Raw genomic sequence first — 20427 nt, forward strand, 5'->3', positions numbered from 1 at the left:
AGCCCGCAGCGTCGGGCTTGGATTCGCGCTGCGCCTGTGGTTCGCCTATTTCTGGTCAGTTTCGCGGGTGCGTCCGTGGCGGTTGGGAGAGAGGCCGAGAAGGACAATGGGCACACTTTCCAGGTCTGGTGCCAGGGGTGGGGGTTCTCGGGATCATCCCGGGAGACATTTTCTCCGTCCCTCCCCCATCCCTGTCGGGTCAGACCCCCCACCAGGGTTAACTGCCAAAGGAGTCGTCTAACGTAGGAAGGGGCTGCGTCAGGACCACCTTAGCTGGACAAGAGAGAATCGCGTTTTCCTCTTTTACTGCGATTGTTAATAGCTTCGTCATCATCACCATTAACACCCACTTTTAATTAAAACAATCGAACAAAAAGCTCACTCGTTCGACCCTTTAGCATCTTTGGAGGAAGAACAAAGCAGTCCTGTGTTACGCCCCTCCCTAGCTGTTTTTCTCCCTTAACTTGCCAAGTTTGGGGTAGAGAAAGAGGTAGTGGGAATAGAGATTCACTCCATAAAACAAACGTTAACCTCAGGTAGCGCCAGGAACAAATGGACTCCCGGTGTTTCCCTTCCCCTCCTTCTCTGGATGAGAAAGGAGAAAGAAAGCCTCCCGCAATGAATTGAAACCTAGGGAGGTGGCAGTTCTGAGCTTCCGCCAAAGCCGCAGCAAAGAGAAGGAAGCCTTCGCAATTAACCCAAGACTTCGATGTGCTATTGGATGGTGGACATCTCAGGCAAAACATATTTTTTTTAAAAATGAGGCGAAAAATAAAGGCAAACGAAATCCACCTACCTCTCTGAGAAGCGGCGTCGGATCTGCTTTGGCCCATCTTCCCTTTCGCTTCGTTCATCGCTGCAAAATAGGATAAGAATTACTCTCACCTTCTGCCAGTCAAAACCCTGAAAAATCCAAAACCTTTTTTGCAAAGGTGGCAGAGGATAAGGTGTAGAAATGCCCTCCTTTGTGCCTCTTCCTCCATTAGAAAGAAAACAAGAGACCCAATTAAATAGATATAGCCCTGTCCCTTTCATCCTCACGGGGAACTAGGGCCTTTGGAAGCGGGTTCTGCCTTCGTTCCGGGCAGAAACTTGATAGATGGGGTAAAGAAGAGAATGGGACCAGGGCTGACCCAGCAACCAAGGCCTGAGACTTGTTTTTTTCCATCCCGTCCTCTCCACCCGGGTCAAATAGGGAATGACACCTTCGTGCGTTGGCGGCAACCGGAGCCTTGGCTCAGGTTGTGGAGAAACCCCCGCATAGAAAAGTCCATACTTAGAAAACAAATTCGGCCATACTGATTTAGACAGATCCGTTAGAGGGTTCGAACGTGTTCTGGGCAGCCTGCCGGGAGAGGCTGTTGTTGTTGGACTAAGTAGTTATTCCTGATTGGTCAGGTGTAGGGTTCATTCTTTTTTTTTTTTTTTTTTTTTTTTTTAATCGGGATGTGTTTGGGGGAAGGGGGCTCCAAACACCTGCAAGTTGGAGGCGGAAAGCCATTTGCTATTCTTTGGGATGGCGGGGCACACGAGGTAATTCCCAGCCATTGACCCCCCATTTTCTCTCTCGCCCTCCCTCCTTCTCTCCACCCCCATCTTTCCTGGAAACTCGCTTTGGGCGCGGCAGACCGCGCAGGACCTCACGGCAAGCTAAGTAACTGCTGGTCTCTCAGCCAGAGCCGGGAAAACACAGCTCCGGGTCCTACCTCGACCCCTCTCCAGCGGAGGAGTGGAGGTCCTAACCAGCCGGGTCGGTCTCTCTAAATATGCCCCAGGTTAGTTGCGGCCTGGAGTCTTGGGTGGGGGTGAGTTCGGGAAGGGACGATGCCTGTGGAAACAACAGTGTTCTGGATTGTGGACTGGGGTGGGGAAGGCTCAGAACTGAGAAGATTGTGGGGGTGGGGTGGGGGTGGGGAGCCAACCTAAGCTAAAAACCGGCGATCCGACTGCCGCTAAACTGCCTCAGGCCTCCAGCAGGGCCCTTTCCTTTTTCCGGCCTTGGATAAAACCAGCTGGTTAGATTATGTCCTCCAGGCCGCTCCCATGGTCCCGGTTCCGAGCACACTTCACAAGGCCGGTAACTTTATTGTAGCTATATCCGGGTGGCGCGGACTGTGCTTGGAGCTCCAGGCAGGAAAAACAGCCAAGGCCATCCTGCTAAGGCCTAAAGCCTAAGAAGCGGTGCTGGAACGCACTGGTGGCAGAGATGGTGCGTTGCTCACTGGCGGAATAGGTTTTGGTGCAGGCTTTTGTGTTTCTCCACTGGGTCTTGCGCATTTGAGTGTGGAGGGATGGGAGGTCAGCCAAGTCTAAGGCCGACGCTGTTTCTCTTAAAAATAAGTAGATTTAAAAAAAATTTCTGAGTTATGGTTGGGGGCATTAGGAGTTGTTGGAGAAGATGCCGCTCAGAAAGGAGCTTTCCGGCTCCCCTTGTTCAGGCGAATATTGTCATCTGCTGGCATTGGGGCAACTGGAAGGTGAAGGCGAGGTTGAGGCTGCAACCTGGGTCTCTGCAACACAAAGAGCTGTGATGGTCGAGTGCTCCAGTCTAGCCTGAGCTCCCTCCCTTTTCCATTCTCCCTTAATAAAAACAACTGCATAAAAGACGTTAGTGTTAACCCCTGGGCTGCTGGAGATGATCCTGGTCTTCGGAGGTCCAGGAGTTGAGCATGGAGAATTCTACTGGAAACCTTGAATATTTATAGCATCTGGAGGGTCAACTCATCCGGAATATGTGTCCCCTTTGGCCATTGAGAACCTGCTTCAGTCACTGCAGCAGAATTAATCAAGGAGTCAGGGGGAAGCAGGGGCTCAGCTAGTGCAGTGCACTGTCACTTACAGAAGCTGGGACTAAAGCACTGGCCATTGAAGGCACACAGATGGTGGTGTCCTGGAGGTAGGAGGACAGCATCTCTGGCTTGTATATTTCACCAGGTTTATTTCTGGTGCACTTCACCAGCAGGGAGGGAAGCCAGGATGGCTACCATGGTTTTTGTTCATTTCCAGTGGTTGTGGGATTCTCTGTATATAGACCTTTTGTCTCCACTCTAGTTGTGAGCTCAATTTCAGTGAAGCATCACAGACTCACACTGACTTTGCAACTTGTGTGTGACCCGTGCTGGGAGATTTGTTGTTTTCTGACTGGGCTAACCCAGAAGAGCCAGTATAGCCTGACTTGCAGACGTTGGTGCCCATTTTGTGTCTGGCTATAGAACTGAGTTTTGGAGAAGGCTGAAGAAGGCCCGATGATTTCCTTTCCTTAAGAGGCTAACTCTGGTCCAGAGCAATGCAGTGGTCAAACGGGGTCCTCCGTGTGTGTGCTCCACACGGTGTCTCGTTTGGAGCTGACCTGGGGCCAGTGAGTTGACTTGGTGGGTTAGGCTGTTGCTGTCAATCCTGACAGCTCTAGTTTGATCCGCAGAACTCAGGTGAAAGGAAATTACTACTTCCTTTTAAAAAATGTTTTTTAAGTTCTACATTAGCGGCTGTGGCATATGCACCCTCATACACAAATCAATAAATAAATGAAATAAAGTGAAAATGCAGCAAAATAAACCTGAAATCTAATCCTGGGAGCAGAAATCTGAGTTTGAACAATTTATAGCCCATTAAGGTTTCTGTACATGCGCACACACATATGCACACACACATACACAAATGTACATATTGAGGACATGGAATCCTGTGTAGCTTAGGCTAAACTCAAACTCAGGATTCCTCAACCCCGTTCTCAGAGCTTCGGCTATAAACATGTGCCAGCATAGATGGTGAGTTCATTGTATTTTTACTTTTAAAATTAAAACAAGTCACAAGTACAACTCAACTTTGGAGTCCTATAGATTGTGTATCTGGCCTGTTACTGGGTGAAGCCAGGTGATGCAAGAACTCTCAGACTGGTGGGAAATGGAGTATGGGTGCAGCCTGGGAAGTTTCTGGGCTCCGGGGTCTATGTGAGACAGTAAAACAGTGAGATCTCAGTTCCATGGACAGAGAATACCAAGGTAGGAGCTTCATTGGAATAATTCAAGGAAGGTCCTTCTTAATATTTTCTCCATCAGGAGGGGATCCCAGAGTCTAGTGACTTCAGTCTTAGGCTTCTCTTTCAGACCTAAGCTTACTTTTGAGTCCAGCTAAGCAGAATGGGGTGGAGTGTGTAAGGCAGTAGGGATCAGCTTCATTCCTTGACTTTCTCAGGATAGGGTAGCTACTTGCAGAATACAAGGGTGGATTTGCTTAGTGTAGGCAACCTTCCTCCTGGCGGGGAGAAATATTCCTCTGGAATATTTCTGACATCTGTAGCTGAACAGAGCACAGTTCTTGCAGCTTCCACACTCTGCTTCGCCACCATAATGTTTCTGGGAGTGCATTTGCGGCACGTGTGCATAGCAGCAGATGGGGAGAGGTTCCTACAACACTGGACAGATTCCCCGCCAAAACCAAAAGGGGGGCGGGAAGGACACGCTTGCTCGGGGGATTTGTTCCCTCCCCTTCCCCTGTGGCCTAAGAAGGAGGGACTGGGTGATCTTTCTCTTCTCTGTACATTTCCTTCCTCCTTTTTCCCTTCGATTTTTGTTTCTCTGGCTGTATTCCTTTTCTTCCAATGTTTCTGCCACCTTTCTCCAGCTCTGTTTCTACCCTGGGCTTGCCCCACCCTTTTCTCCCAATCTAGAGACACCCTCACATTGCTCCAGTCCTAGGCTCGGGGGCCCTTCACGCCAGCAGGGTTGGGGTGTGCGTCCACGTGGCGCTGAGTTTGTCCGCTTTTCAGGTTTCAGTGCGTGATCTCCTCTCTGCCCCTTACCCTGTTACAGGATGACCGAGCGGCCGCCGAGCGAGGCGGCACGCAGTGACCCTCAACTAGAGGGACAGGAGGCGGCCGAGGCCCACATGGCCCCCCCGCACCTAGTCCTGCTCAACGGCGTCGCCAAGGAGACGAGCCGCGCAGCCCCGGCTGAGCCCCCCGTCATCGAGCTAGGCGCGCGCAGCGGCGCGGGGGGCGGCCCCGCCGGTGGGGGCGGTGCCGCGAGGGACTTAAAGGGCCGCGACGCGGTAGCAACCGAAGCTCGCCATCGGGTGCCCACCACCGAGCTCTGCAGACCTCCCGGACCCGCCCCGGCGCCTGCGCCTGCCTCGGCTCCTGCAGAGCTGCCCGGAGACGGCCGCATGGTGCAGCTGAGCCCGCCCGCGCTGGCAGCCCCCGCCGGCCCCGGCCGAGCGCTGCTCTATAGCCTTAGCCAGCCGCTCGCCTCACTAGGCAGGTGAGCATCCCGGTCCCCTGCTGCGTTTGGGTGCGTGCGAGGGTCGAGAGGAGGGGCGGTGGCTTATGACTCCAGGACGAAAGAGCCTAGAGACCAGAGTTCTCCCAGCCCTCCAGCTAGTGGGAAAGGGGCCCCCTGTGAGACGGACTGTCAGGAAGAGCCGGTGGTACTTAGGGGGCGACAGTTGTGTCGAAACCGGGGCTGGTCGCCTGCACTTGCGAGGGTGCGGGCATGTGGGTGGGTGTAAAAAGCTCCGGAGGTTGCGGACTACTGTTGGGTAGGAGGGATTTTTTGAATGTGAGTTCTGGGCCAGTGTCGAATGGCCCTCTGCAGCAGAGGTGAGGTTTGCCACAAAGGGTGAATTCCTCTGGAGGTGCAGTAGTGGGGTGGACAGGCTGGAGAGAAGGATCTACGGGCGGTTGCTGAGGGGCAACTCTTCTCAACCTCTGCTAGGATACGGTGAGCCACACTGTTATCCGCTCCGAGTCCTTCTGCCCCTTACCTGTTGGAGTCAGGCGGGTATAATTGGTGTGAGAAGTCGGTCTCCTGGCTGGGCCCCTGTGGTGAGAGAATCTGAGAAGGCCGAGAGTAGGACAGGCGGTAGGAAAGAATTCTAGGACAATGCAGGACGGCAGGGGAGCGCTGTCAAGGGTTGGTGAGTCCCCACTGTGATGGCTCCGTGATCAGAGAGTGATGGTGGGTGAGGTCTGAGGAAGGGGACACTGTGGAATTGCCCACTATCACTGCCACCACCGTGTTCATCCGTGGAGGTAGGTACTTGACCTCTGTCTACCAGGATCAAATGGTTGGTTGTAGGGGTGGGGGTTGTTTGTGTGTAGGCTTGAGCCCAGAAATATGCCGCCCCACCCCCACATTTATGTTTTGTTCCGTATGTTCACCCTGGGCGAATGCTTGCATACTCAACTCAATCTGCATTTTAAGTATGCGGGGCGCCTTAGCGGGAGGGGACTGGAGACAGCAGGGAGAATCCATCGAAGGAGCCTTTCAGTCCTTCACCTCATTGTGACCTACCTTCGCTTTCCACAGTGGGTTCTTCGGGGAACCGGATGCCTTCCCCATGTTCACCAACAACAACCGGGTGAAGAGGAGGCCCTCCCCATACGAGATGGAGATTACGGATGGTGAGTCTGCACATGGCTCCCTGGTTAGAGCCGTCTGAAGGGGAGAGCGGGGAGGGATCTCACAGAGTTCAAAATGCCAGCTTGGAGCCCCAAATGGCCAGAACTCCTCACCCTGGAGCTGATTTAGGACTGGCACTTAAGTAGTCAGCCACATGTCAAGGATCCAAGGAAGGGTAGAAACACTTCATCCCCCAACAAGAATGCCTGACCCACAGAAATCCACTTTGGAATTTCTGACTACACTTGTGCCCATTAAGAGGTGCTCCCTGCCCCCGCCCCACAGTCTGGGCTGAGACCAAGAGTGGCTGGCTTATATAGTGCCATGGAATATATGAGCCAGGGGGACTCAGCACTTTGAGGAACTCTCTAAATATTCTTTTCCTTGGATGACCGGAAATTTAGAGCCCCACCTACTCCCAAAGTTGACTCAGTGGTGTCAGGGCAGGCTGGTGGTCTCTGCAGGCTTAGGGACTCCGGCTAAAGGTGGGAATTCTCAGTCTGTCTGGGGCCCCAGTAGGAAGTGTGTTGAGGCTTGTAGAGAGCTGGGACCCAGGCTGGGAGCTTGCGGAGGGTGTATGTATGGAACTTAAACTTCTAGAGAAGATCCTAGAGAGGAAGAGGCTGGTTCTGACAATACAGAAAAGACACCCGGAATCACAACAACCCAGAATACAGACATACAGAACCAAGTGGAAAGGTGGTGGGTGCTTCTGGGTGAGAGAGGGTTCTCCAGCTCCTGGTAGGTTCTTCAAAAGGTGCTTCTTGCTCCTCTTTCTCTGCCTGTCAGAAAGCTGTCAGGGAACAGCAAAGTGTCCACCCAACACTGAGATCTCCTCCACACAGGAGTTCTGTGTGTCTCATCCACAGCCCAACTCCCAGCACCAACACATTGCTAACAGCCATCCCAAGGGTTTGAAGCACGGCGATGACAACTATTGTTGATGTCATTTGTTGGACACTTACTGCATGCCTCACCTCAGGTGGCGTTTTTTTTTTTTTTTTTAATATTTATTTATTTATTATATATAAGTACACTGTAGTTGTCTTCAGACACCAGAAGAGGGCATCAGATCTCATTACAGATGGTTGTGAGCCACCATGTGGTTGCTGGGAATTGAACTCAGGACCTCTGGAAGAGCAGTCAGTGCTCTTAACCGCTGAGCCATCTCTCCAGCCCAGGTGGCGTTTTTATATCTTGGTCTTGATGTAATCCTCAGCACAAACCCACGAGGTTAATTTTGCTTCTATTTCACAGATGGAGAAATTGAATCTCAGAGAGGTTACATAGCCCACTCAAAGCCACTGTCCTAGACCATAATCACAGGTCTTACACTTTGGAATAAGTTCTGAATCCTTCCCTGCCCTCTAGAGTCAGTCAGTCTGTCTGTCTCTCACTGTGGCAATAGTTCAAATGTCCCCTGTCCACTTGGGAGCTATGATTAGCTCACAAGCATTAGCCATGATGTAAAGGTCTGTTCCTCTTATGTTACTGTTGAGAGACCCCCGCTCATAGCTTAGGGGTCGGGGGACACCAACTTGCCCAGTGTAGGCCTGCCCAGTAGGTTTGTAATTTTTCCAGTCTGGATTTTACCTTTTCAAAACTGCAGGGAAGGCAAGGGATGAAACACGGAGTGTGGGTACAGGCACATGCAAGTGAGAAAAAGGAACCATCAAGAATCATATGTTCACTTGGTCACCTAAGTACCAGACTAAGCCATAAACTGACCAGGGGACTCAGATGGCCTCTTAGTCTGCCTGTTCCTTCTCCCTTCCCTTACCCCTATTCCAGGTTTCCAATCTGAGCCCTGGACCCAGAGGTTACTAGAAGAGGGTAAACAAGATCCTTAGACTGGGCTACTTCTTTTGTCCACTGAACTTCCTGAAGGTTGTCATGAAGCATGTGGCTTTGTGGTGTCATGGAAGCATTAACCTCAGCCCAGGGCTCAGAAACACTGGTAGAAACTCTTGTGTCTCCCCTGGCTCTGAGAATCCCAGGCCACGCTTGGATTCTTGGCTCAGAGCTCTGCACACATTGGATGCTGCACACAAGTGCATTTGTGTCTCCTACTGCCTGGCAATCTCGGTATCAGTGTGACAGCGATGATTTGGTCCAGAGGCAGTCCTTAGGATCCTTTTCTGGGGCTAGGTCTGGCTGTGCATGGTCGTCTTTCTATTTCCTTTCCTGGGTTGGGGTCCTAGAGGTTTTTCCTTTCCCTTCTACTCTCTACCCCCCTCTCCATTTTCCCATCCGTGATCCTGAAAGGCCACTTAAAAACCATATACTGCTTCTGTTACCCCTAGAACTGAATTTCCGCACTTCTTATGGAAGAGACCTATGAAATACAAGCACTCTCTCCTCTTATGGCCACTACCCCACTCAGGCTTCTTCCCTTCCTGTGTCTGGATGGCTTTGCTTCAGCCTGAAGTGTTGTTTTGTTTGTTTGCTTTGCTTTTTAAGATTTATTATTTATTTTATGTATATGAGTACACTGTAGCTGTTCTCAGACACACCAGAAGAGGGCATCGGATCCCATTAAAGATGGCTGTGAGCCACCATGTGGTTGCTGGGAATTGAACTCAGGACCTCTGGAAGTGCTCTTAACTGCTGAGCCATCTCTCCAGCTCCTGAAGTGTTGTTTTTTAAAGAAATGCTGCTGCTAAGAAAAGTCTTTGCCAGCTACCTTAGTTAAGCATGGTAGCTTTGTCACACCCATTTTTTATTTTATTTTTTGCCAGCCTGTCTTTGGGTTGTGTTTTTCACTTGTTTGTTACTTGTCATCTCCCATCTCCAATAAAACACAAACTCCGTGAGGGTAAAGACCTCACTGGGCCAGGCACACCTATAGTCCCAGCACTCCAGTGGCAGTGGCAGGTAGATATCTGGGTTTGAGGCCATCCTGGTCTACACAGAGAGATCCAGGGCAGCCAGGGCTACACAGAGAAACCCTCTCTTGAAAAAACAAAAACAAAACAAAAAAACACAGAAAGAGACAGAGAGAGACCTTGCCAGTTTCATTTCCTTACTTGACATCTAACCATGATGCTAATTGTTACTGGAAAAACTGGTGAGCGGATAGTCTCTTAGTTATCAAAGGCTGAAGCAGAAGCGCTTTACCTGTGTGATACATTAGCCAAAAACATCTGTGACCTGAATTACTAATAATATTCCCAATGTGCAGATGAAGACATCGAGGCAGTGAGATCTGGTCAGCAATCGAACCCAGTTAGTCTGGCTTTTAATGTCTAAGGCCTCTTGGTTTAGTGTCTGAGTGGAATATGACTCCTGTCTAACTCGGCATAGTGGACCATGCCTTTAATCCTAGCCCCAGCATGTGAGAGGCAGAGGCAGGTGGATCTTTGTGAGTTCAAGGCCAGCCTGGTCTACATAGTGAGTTGTAGAACATCTGGAGCTACATAGTGAGACCCTGTCTCAGAGAAAGAGAGAGAGAAGACAAAACAAGACATATTAAATGCTACACAGTCCAGCATGCTCAGACCCATGTCATTTACGGAAGGTGATGGGTAGGAAGCAGGTAGAGTCGTGAGGTTGGCAACATAGGGCTGGAGGGATATAGATCTTACAGGTGATGTGTCAACTGGGCTTCTGAGATGAGTACCCCTTGCTTTTAGCTCCCTAGCTTCTCAGTAGAGGAGCCCTTTGGAGGTCTCTACCTGCCTCTAACCCATGTCTTTCTATCTATCCTCAGGTCCTCACACCAAGGTAGTGCGGCGTATCTTCACCAACAGCCGGGAGCGATGGCGGCAGCAGAATGTGAATGGGGCATTTGCGGAGCTCCGAAAGCTGATCCCGACGCACCCACCAGACAAGAAGCTAAGCAAGAATGAGATCCTCCGCCTCGCCATGAAGTACATCAATTTCCTGGCCAAGTTGCTCAATGACCAGGAGGAGGAAGGCACCCAGCGTGCCAAGCCTGGCAAGGACCCTGTGGTGGGAGCTGGTGGGGGTGGGGCAGGGGGTGGCATACCTCCTGAAGACCTTCTACAGGACGTGCTTTCTCCCAACTCCAGCTGTGGCAGCTCCCTGGATGGGGCAGCCAGCCCGGACAGTTACACAGAGGAGCCAACACCCAAGCACACTCCCCGCAGCCTCCATCCTGCCCTGCTGCCTGCCACTGATGGGGCTGGCCCCCGGTGATGTGTCTGGGGCTGCCTAGGGCCAGCAGGCAGAGGGGCTTTTAGGCCCCTGGGTTGCTGGGCTTCAGGGCAGGTGGGATAAGAATCAGGGCAATGGACTTAATGAACTTCCCTTATGGTCTGAACTTTGGGAAGTCCCAACTGACCCTGGGCTGGCATTTCTGTTTCCTGCCTGGAAACAGAGGAAAACAGAGTGAAGTAGTAGGTACTTTTCCTGAAGATGGCACGGTCTTCTCCCTTTCCCAAGCCCCAAGATTTCCCCAATTATGAGGCTCAAGTCTCACTGTTTTTGGTCTAGAGTTTGCGAGCCTTTTTTTTTTTTTTTTTTTTTGGACAAGATCTGGGGTTGTTACCTGTTACCCGAGGCATCCAGTTGGCCTCTGCCTTGCCTTTATCCCATCCCGAGCTGGCTGGGGTGGCTTTTGTGGCAGCTTCTGTTCAAATACATAGGTACCCAAGAGCTGACCATTTCTTGAGCCCCATCTTCACCCAGGTCTGTGTTGATTCATCCAGCTTGCCAGCTGCTGCGGAGAGACAAGCCTCGAGGTGCCTTCTTCTGGGCCTGGTTGGAACCAATGGCCAGTAAACAGGCAGCCTGCTCTCAGCTAGCTGGGGCAGAAAACCCCAAGCCCTTTTTGTTCCCCGGAATCAGAGCTCTGTTTTCTCCCCATTGAGACTTGCCTTCCTATCCTGTGGCTGTGAGGACCAAATCAGCAGGCCTTGAGCATGCTTTGTTGGGCTGTGTTCAGGCACAGAAAGTGACATTAGGGTGAGCAAAAGCAAGAGCGTTTGGGGCACTGGGTTTCAACTCCTGCACATCACTGTTTGTGCAGGACAGCAAATGATGGTGTGCTGGTGCATTGCATGTTGGTGCTGGGGCTATGCAGCCCATAGCTTCCCCAGGAAGTTTAAAGGAAGCTTCCCATTTCGAGATGCCTGTTGGCCTATGGTCTGAACTTCCAAATGGAGTACAAACTTTCCTGTAAATACTCTATTTGGGATTCTGCCTGACCAGTTGTTGGTAGCAACTCTTGGCCATGATACAATCCAAGATGCAGCCTGACTAAGGGAAGGAATCCAGTCAGAGGCAAGGCCCTGGCTGAGACCTGAGTATGCCTATTTGCTTAGCTTAACTTTAAGCTCTCTCCCCTCACACAGCCGCAGGCCCCACGTGTGTGCATGGTAGGTTGGTTTAACATGGAGTGAGTGCCCCCTTTAAAAGCTGTACATGAAATGTTTGTAAAGCCAAGCCTTCTTCTCCATCTTTTAAAGACATAACCCCTGCAAGTCATTTTGTAAAGTGGAGAATCCTTTTGTAGTATGAACAACGGCTCCATTGTTTCTCCCCTGGGTCGATCCAGGTGGTGGGACCAATCTTTCTCAAAGCTAGGCCTGCCTATAATGGAATCCAAACTTATGGAACAAAGTACACAGAAGTCCTGCGTACCTGTCATTGTACTGGTTGCTCTCAGCTCTCACTCCGGGCTTTGCCTTTCAGCTAGAGAGAGAAATATCCAAAGGCCCCATTGTATAATGCATGAGCCCATTGCTTTTCTGTTGGCTTGTTCACACCATGATTGGGTCTGAGTGTAGACTTAGGAGGACAGAGCTGGATCCTTCTCCCTTCTCCTTCCTATTAAGTACTGAGGATCCTCAGGTATAGGGACACTATGGTCAGCTACTAAGGCACTGTGATTCTTTGTCTCATATCACATTCTGCTATCACACGTATTGCCATGAACATTAAGGTTGGTTCCTTCCCATGAGAAAATGGGACAGCTGTCCTGGGCTCTATGGATGTGTTTGCTTCTTAGTGGGATGATGACTTGGGACTGAAAAGTAGGTGGATTTTATGAGAGCGATCACCCATTTGTTGGGAGCATAAGCTGCAGTTCCCTTTATCAGCCTTGCAGGCTCACTGGGATAAATGTGCTAGTCAGTGAGTGGGGTGAACTGTCTGCGATAAGAACATTGGAAGTTCATTGAGTCTGCCAAGAGCGCTCTTGTGCACTAAGGGCACAGTGCAGGGGGAGATCAGCACACACAGGGTTCTGTGTTCTATAACCAACACAGACACAAAAGAAGCTTCGTTACCCTTAGTACTGGCCATGCTGTGAGGTTCCAGCCAGAGTTAAGGACCTGGGCAGTTGCTTACAAAATAGTTCCCATTGAGCTAACTAGATGTTCATTTCTCAAGATTACTATTAATTTCTCCCGGATTCCAAGGCAAGAGACAGGCTTGAGCAAGGGAGAGAGAGATTGCTACAGTTTCTCAAGGGGCTGGGCAAGGAAAAGCTAGGGTTTTGGTCTTTGTAAGATCTAAGGAAGACCCCGAATTATTTTCTCAGACTCCACACCCCATATCTTTCTTCCTTTGCCTCCTCCTTGCTCTTGAAGAAATCGCAGTACCCGAAGGGCAGTATCAGTGAAAGGGGGGAGAATGTAAGCACGAGAAAACATTAAAAAAAACCAGTGATGAATATAACTACAGAGAGAAACCCACCCTTCAAGAATAATCCATGTTTATTGGTCATGGCAAGTAGCAAGATGGTACAACCTTTATTCTTTTCCAGAAACTAAGACAAAGGGCACAGCAACTGGAGTGAACTGACAGCTGTTTTGGCCTTTTGGGTGGGTCTAGCAGTACATGGGATCCCGGTGGTACATGACCCTCTGCCTAAGGCTTGCCTCAGCCTGTGTACATAGCACGTCATGTCTGTGGGCAAGCCCAGCACTTTCTGTCAGTGTTGTACTGTATGTGACGAACTGTGTTGGTCTCTGTGTTTTTCTGCAGAAGAGGAGTAACTGCTCCCGGTACCTTGTTATTTGTACGGCCTAGAGGCCAACACTGCGGGCGTGTGACTCTTTATTGAAAAAAAAAAAAACAAAAAACAAAAAAACAAAAAAAAATTACCAGTGTGGTGATGATAGTGTGTGTATATATATATATGGTTATATGGGGAAGATTTCTAAATAAAAGTTTTACAAAGGGGTCTGGATTTTGTACTTGGACTTTGCCCCCTAGAGCCTGAGAATGGAACATTAAGGGAAAAGGCTGGCAGGACTTGGCTCTACTGCTCTTGGGAAGTAGGACCTACCTTCTAATCTCAGAAAGAGCTTGTAGGGAGGAAGGAGGCTACCCTCTGGAAGGAGAGTTCCTTTTTCTCCCTTCTGCAAGGCTCCACAGTGCTTTAGTATCCTAACCTTGTGTCTGCAGCCCTAGACAGCCTGGCCCTCTCTGTGTTGGGTCAGCATTCTCCTTGTTAGATCAGTTTCCAGGTTGGAGCCATTGCTCCCAGCGAGAGCTTAGGACAGACAAATGAAGCTGTTACCCACCTTTGGTATCCACAAATTTCCTGATGACTCAGTGGGGGCTGCATCTTTTACACCTGGCCTTTTTTTTCTTTTTTTAATGATTAAAAAATATTTAAATATATAGGTTTTGTTTTGTTTTGTTTTGTTTTTTGTTTTAATGTATATTAGTGCAGTGCCCACAGAGGCCAGAAGAGGGAGTCAGATTGCCTGGACCTGGAGTGAACTGTTGTGAGTTGTCCTGTAGGTGCTAGGGTTTCATGAATGGGATTTGAGACAGAGACTGTGGATTTTACCGAGTCTTCCTCTTGTCTTTGTCTTGGGAGTTTGTGGGCTGGGCACCTTTCTGTTTTTTGCATTTAACAAGCATTTTCTGAGCACCTGCTCTGGGCAGATACTGTTCTGTTGGCAAGGGTTGAGCACTGAACGAAACAAACATGGATGCTCTCCACTGCAGCTTACATTTCAGCAGGACGATGTCGGATACACAAACACACACACTAGAGTTAAACAGTTAGAAAGCAATTAGTACCAACCCACAGTGAGTTTCATTCAGGCCAGCCTGGGGTACATGAAACTGTCTCAAACACCAAAGTCAGGAGGAGTGGAGAGGAGCAAAAATGAACAGTCAACAGGGGTAGTACAGGGAAGGCCCTAGGGTGCCATCTTTTCCATTCAGGGTCCGATGATTCCTGGTGTCAGAGACAGTACTGTCCTAGGGACAGGACTGGGTCTTTCTGTCTACCTATCGCATAGGCTAAGAAGCCCTGCAAAGGCCTTTTTCTTCCTTCTTCTCTGGACCTCAGAGCTAGAGACATGGACGAGCCCAGATTCAACAATTGAGAATTCAGTAGTCTCACCGTTATTTCCCATCCGGCCTGTCTCTGGCCTCAGCAGCCTTTTGTCCTCTTGGCTTCGATCCATCTCCTACAGGGAGAGGGTAGGATTCAGCCTGGGTGTCCACATCTGACCCAGCTACCTCGGAGCTCCTCAGATACTCTTCTCCCTGGCCCAGGGCAAGGATGGTAGGATTTGGCCTTGGGGAGGGGAGACCTGAAGCACTACCATGATAGGAGAGAAAGAAGGCAGAGAAGAAAGAACAGTGGCCAGCCATGTTCAATACAATGAAGGGGCCATGCACAGGAAGGCTGAGTTCATTGGTTTTAGCAAGGTTGAGGCAGCTGGTGTCTGGAAAGAGATGCTGAAAGGGATAGAGGTAGCAACCTGAGGGCTGAGGGATGCTGTTCCCCATTGTAGGATTTTCCTCAGGACCAGTAAAGGTTGCCATGTCATGGTGGCTGAGAGAGCCTGAGGACTCTGGCCACTGGGAGGACAAACAGGTTCCTGGAGGTCATCGGTGGGGACAGAGATCCAGAAGGAAAATGTCTTTCCAAGCCTTGTATCTCATAGTGATGTGTAGGCAGGTCCATTCTTTCTGTCCCGAGACAATGTAGTCCCTGAGGCTGGAATCCATGACTGTGGAAGGAAAGAAAAGTGCCTGAGACTTTGCCTGAGCTATTTTTGCTGATCTCACTCTGTGTGTGTGTGTGTGTGTGTGTGTGTGTGTGTGTTTTTCTGAGACAGGGTCTCATGGAGCCTAGGCTGGCCTCAAACCCACTAAGTAGCTGAGGGCGACCTCGAACTTTTGACCTTCCTACTTCTATCTCTGGAGTGCTGGGTTACAGGCGTGCACTACAGTAGCCAGCTTATTCAGTGACAGGAGCTAAATCCAGGGCTCGGTGCATGTCAGGCAAGCCCTCTACACCTGGGCCACATCCCCACCCTCACCCCTCACTCTTCTGCACTCACTGGACCATCTTATTGTTTTATGACCTCCCAGATGTTGAATTTTGGGTTCTTTTGCACAGAACAGCCTAACTTCCTCTCTGCCCACTCTCAACGGTTGAATTGTCCCTCAAGTCCAGGAGTTTTCCTGATTCCACAGGACTAGGTACCTCCTTTGCACCCCCGTGGGACCCCCTGTATGCTGGCCCTTCCCACCCTAACATCTGCTTATCTATTTGCTTCTGTACTGACACGGGAGCTGGAAGCAAATCCGATTAAGCCCCCTGCATAGCACCTTAGGGTACAGACATTCAGGTTCCTTTCATACCGTCCATGAGCAACCCTTCTGCTCCCATAGGCTCTCTCTTTTCTCTCTCTCTCTCTCTCTCTCTCTCTCTCTCTGAGTCTCATGTCTGACGGCAGCAAGAACCTGAAAGGCTGGTATAGAATGGTAAAGCCAGGGTTGGGGGCTGTGAGTCCAGCCAGCTGTTTGTCGGTCCCTACCTGCTTCCCTTTTTATAAAATAAGCATGTGTCCCTCAGAAGCCATCTGTGTCATTACTCCCTGACACAAACAGGTCGCCTGGCCATAGAGCTTTATTACTATGAGGCTTAATAAAGGAGGGTCTATATGCATCAACCAGGGGAGGACTCGTAACCCTGGGTTTGGGCAAGGTAAACGGTGTAAATTCAGGGCTACACCCAGTGTTACGCATTCCAGACCCCTTCGGAAGGTCAGGAAAGAGAAAAGATAGCTAGCAGACAGCTAAAGTTTGTAGAGAAGTGGGAGGGTTCTACTTTCCTTATGAGCAAGATGGCTACAGATTGAGGACCAGGACCGGAAATGATCTGTGTGGAGGTAGTGAAGAGCTTGCTGGTTGGAGGATGTACTCCATGGATGACCGTGAGGACACTGAGTAAGGACGGTTGGCGTGGTACAGTGGTGAAGGGAGTCACCAGGGCCTGCATGGAAGTGAGCAGAAAGGAGCAGCAGCCAGGCTCTGGAAGAGCTTGGCCTGGGTCAGAATCACTCAGGGGTTTAAGGCCTAGTATTGCTACTGGGTGTACTGGCTTGGCTTGTGACTTTGGGTGAGTCACTATCATTCTGAGGTTTGGCTTCTTTATCCGTTAGATGGAGATGTTAACCCTTATCTTCAAGGACTGTCATGGGACTTCAAAATAATATACACAAAGTATCTGTGTTTCATAAAAATGGTTCTATAGGAAGATCTAGAGGGTTCTCTAAGAAAGCATTGTTTTTCCAAGAAGCAGGACCAGGGTGGGACTGTCCTAACAGATGAGATGAGGAAAGGGCCTGTGTGTGAAGGTATATTAATCACCCCTTTTTTATTAATAATAAAAGCCCTTATATTAATCAGGGCTTTTGTGGGCCTGTCTCATGTCAGGTAAGGTTGGGTAGCCAGCAGCCACCACCCATTTTGACTTTAGAGGCTCATGAGGGGAGTGGAAGTTGAAGTAGGAAAGAACCCGGGAGGTAAGTCTGTGGGAAGAGCTCAGTGGTATAGGCAGCCTAGGTCTGACAGTAGGGTCCCTGTGCTGAGCTGAAGGTCCTGAGGGGGAAAGTTGGGGGGTATCTGGGAGGAGGTTTCACTTCCTGTCCTAAGCATTATCTACTTTTCACAGTGGTGGAGCAGGCTGGTCCAGGGATGCTGGCTTCCTCCTGGGCCCCATACTCCTGCCCAGGCTACCTGGGTGAGGTGATGCTTCCACTCTGCCTTCCAGCTCTGACTTAAGCTCTCCCCACTGGCTTGCTCTGAGGCCTGCCCCTCCCCAGCTCCTGGGCCTTTCTCTCCACACAATAACAGGATGTGATCTTTGAAGAGAGGAAGTGGGGGAGGACGGCTGTGCTGATAGCGGGAGGGGGGAAAGGAGGGTGACTTTTGACTCTCCCTCTTCTAGCCCTCCTTTGCTCTGTAGGCTAGCTAGCCCCTGCAGCTTCTTTTCCCTAAGCCTCACCCCCAAGTTTCTATCTGAGACAAGTAGGGATGAAGGGTCTTCAGGCCCATGTAGGACTGTTTGCCTATGGAGAGACATGGCTTGGCCACACCTTCTGCTGGACCTGCCTTCTGGAGAGACTTGCTGGCCTAGCTTTAGGTACTGGGTTGTTTCCTGCCTGGAGCTGCTGGAGTCACTCAGCAGGGCTCCATCTGTCCAGTATCTTCCCAAGTCCACACGGGCATCATTCAAGGCAGTGAGCAGGTGACAGAATCAATCAAAAAGTCCTTGTCCAATGCTGGTTTGGTTTGGCTTTGTACAGTGTGTGGGCCAAGCTGCAAAGATGGACAGTGAGGTTTAGAAAGACAAGGAGCCTGGAGTAGGAGCTGGGCTGAGCTGGAACTCAGCACTAGGTCATCGAGTCACTGCCTCCTCAGGCCAGGGCTGTCCTTAGAACTTCCAAAGCAGATGGAAACGTTTTAGATCTTCCATGTCCCATAGGACAGCCATTAAACACATGTAGTGTTCGAAGGATGACTAACACACCAGGTAACTGAGCCTGTCATTTTAATGAATTAACTTAAATGCAAAGGGCCACATGTAGCCATTGGTTATTGACCAGTAAAGCTTTAGGTCATCATCCATTGGATATCCATTGGATTACTGGCCACTTGCTAGCTCTTTTGCTGACCCAGGCCATGCTGGGTACACAGACCAGTTGAAGCCATGCATCAAGGACTGTCCTAGATGTCAACTAGAAGATTGTCTCACTTAGTGGTCATGGAAGGTTTCCCAGAGAGTGCTAGCTCTGGGAATGCTAACACACACACACACACACACACACACACACTTCTGAACACATGAATACAACCTGCTCAGTCTAGATAATGTCACTTGTATGTCTATCTTCAGGGCTGAGTAGTTGGTATTGGGAATCAGTCGGTGTGCTAGTTCCTGGGGAAGACTACCTCTCTTTCTCTCAGTGGTCCTTAGCTGCCCTCTGTCTAGGGCTGAGACCTTTTGAGCTTTCCTCCTTTCACGTTAGCATGTCTGTTGGTGGAGGGCTTGTTCAGGTCTTGTCTAAGCAGCTGTGTTGTTGAGACTTCGTGGACGCAGCTTCCGGGACATTTTTAGGAGACACAGTCTCACAGCAAGCTTCCTGGCTCTTACAATCTTTCTGCTCCCTCTTCTGCAATGATCTCCGAACCTTAGGTCCAGGAATTTTGTTGTAGATGTGTCCGTTCCAACTGGGCTCTACAGCTTTACATTTTGATCAGATATGGTTTTCTGTGGTGGTCTCCATCTGTGGCAAAGCAAAGTTTCCTAGATGAGGGGTGAGGACCACACTTATCTGTGGGTATAAGGACAAATATTTAGATTGTAGTTAGGGGTTATTCTGGTTCAATAAAGTGGCTGTAGTAGGTCCTCCTCCAAGATTCATGCTTTCACTATCTCTGAGTCGTGGGCTGTTTTCAGTAGCTGGCATACACTTCTTGTTAAGCAGGCCTTAATTCCAATTTGGGAACTGTTGGTACCTGCCAGTATATGAGTGTTGCTATTATACCCTTAGGGTTCTCCAGTGATGCTGGTAGTTGTGGTTCACAGCTGGACCAAGCAGCTATTTATTCCAATGTACTTTCCCCACACTGTTTATTCAGAGGCCTATCTGTAGGCAAACCTGTCCCCCATGGGACAGTGACACCAAGGTGTTAATGGGTCTGTGTGAGCTGACTGGGAAGAATGTACGAGGGTACACGGGGCCCCAGGTCCCAAGGTTGGAGAGCTCAGAGAGAGGACAGGAGTTTCTAGGGGTGAGTATCCTCCCAAGAACCCAGGACAGGGAATGCACTTCCCTCTTACAGAGGTCAGAGAGGCCAAATGGTTTAGAGAGAAGCTACCGGGAGCCAGTCTCTCATCCCACAGCAAACCAACCCATGATGCCGTGATTGCCATAGAGAGTCCCCTGAGGGGAAGTCAGACGATGGCCTGTGTATTGGAGATCTGTGTACAGGGTATTTCCTGAGTTCCCTGATTTGGGGGAGAGTTGGAGAGTCTTCATTCAATTTCCATTATGCAGATGGGAGTCTGCCGATAGCATCGCTCACCCCTGCCCATCCCCTTGCCATCCTGTGACAAAGTCTTCTAAGACCCTTGCCCTTCTGAGATCTAGCAGAGCTATGGGATCAGGCTAGAAAACCTTTTCCCACCCAATGTCTGTGACAACCTGGCCAGCTGAGCCCGGGCAGCTCAAGGTCCTCAGCCCTTCCCAGCTCATGGCTCACCCAGCTGCAGCCTGGGACCTTCGGTGCTCCTGGGTCTCAGGCTCTGGGGGATCTCATGGGGCCAGGCCTTCTGCCCTCTGGCTGTTCCCACACAGGCTAAGGGAGGTTTGTTTCTCAGCGCTCCGCCCCTCTCTCTAGCAATCCCCAGGGCGCCCCGTATTCAATGGGTTATCAGGCTTCTCCATCATTCTCACCCCCCAGTCTGTTACCCCTGAATAGGTGGGATCCAGATAGCTACAGACACTCCCATCCCCAAGCCCCCAACCAATCTCTCCGAGGACCGTCTGAGACCTCACAGCTCTGACGTGCTACCTGCCTTCTTACCACGCTGAGAACTGCGGTACTTGCACAGCCCCATTGTCTACCAATGCCCCAAAGCGGCGATCTCAGCTGGGCACCTAAACGCCCGAGCCTGCCTGGTCTGTGATGTTGCGCTTGTGCTCTGCCAGTCTAGACAGAGTAACAGTTACAGTCTCTGGTGTTTAGTTCCTAGAGGCAGGTGTCTCCTTTCAGGGACTGTATGCTTCTCCTGTATCTT

The 20427-nt window shown here is 50.3% G+C and overlaps 1 protein-coding gene across 2 annotated transcripts; it reads left to right on the top strand.

The window, feature by feature from the left end:
- The first annotated feature begins 1488 nt into the window (after positions 1–1488).
- Positions 1489–10622, top strand: TAL1 (TAL bHLH transcription factor 1, erythroid differentiation factor). Of its 2 annotated transcripts, none has more exons than XM_080920609.1 (4): positions 1489–1533; positions 4812–5258; positions 6306–6400; positions 10108–10622. In XM_080920609.1, the coding sequence occupies exons 1-4, from the start codon at positions 1517–1519 to the stop codon at positions 10554–10556; spliced, it is 1008 nt and encodes a 335-aa protein (XP_080776735.1). In that variant the 5' UTR covers positions 1489–1516; the 3' UTR covers positions 10557–10622. The 2 variants fall into 2 exon arrangements, with proteins under 2 accessions (XP_080776735.1, XP_080776736.1); XM_080920610.1 differs by lacking the exon at positions 1489–1533 and adding an exon at positions 1691–1775.
- Positions 10623–20427: the final 9805 nt, after the last annotated feature.

The sequence above is a fragment of the Micromys minutus genome (genome assembly GCF_963924665.1).
Source record: "Micromys minutus genome assembly, chromosome: 9".
Classification (NCBI taxonomy): domain Eukaryota; kingdom Metazoa; phylum Chordata; class Mammalia; order Rodentia; family Muridae; genus Micromys; species Micromys minutus.

Bases quoted from the DNA above. Each gene is read 5' to 3' on its own strand.
- TAL1 (XM_080920609.1), top strand. The intron at 5,259-6,305 runs GTGAGCATCCCG...CGCTTTCCACAG, and splicing joins CCGCTCGCCTCACTAGGCAG to TGGGTTCTTCGGGGAACCGG. The intron at 6,401-10,107 runs GTGAGTCTGCAC...ATCTATCCTCAG, and splicing joins CGAGATGGAGATTACGGATG to GTCCTCACACCAAGGTAGTG.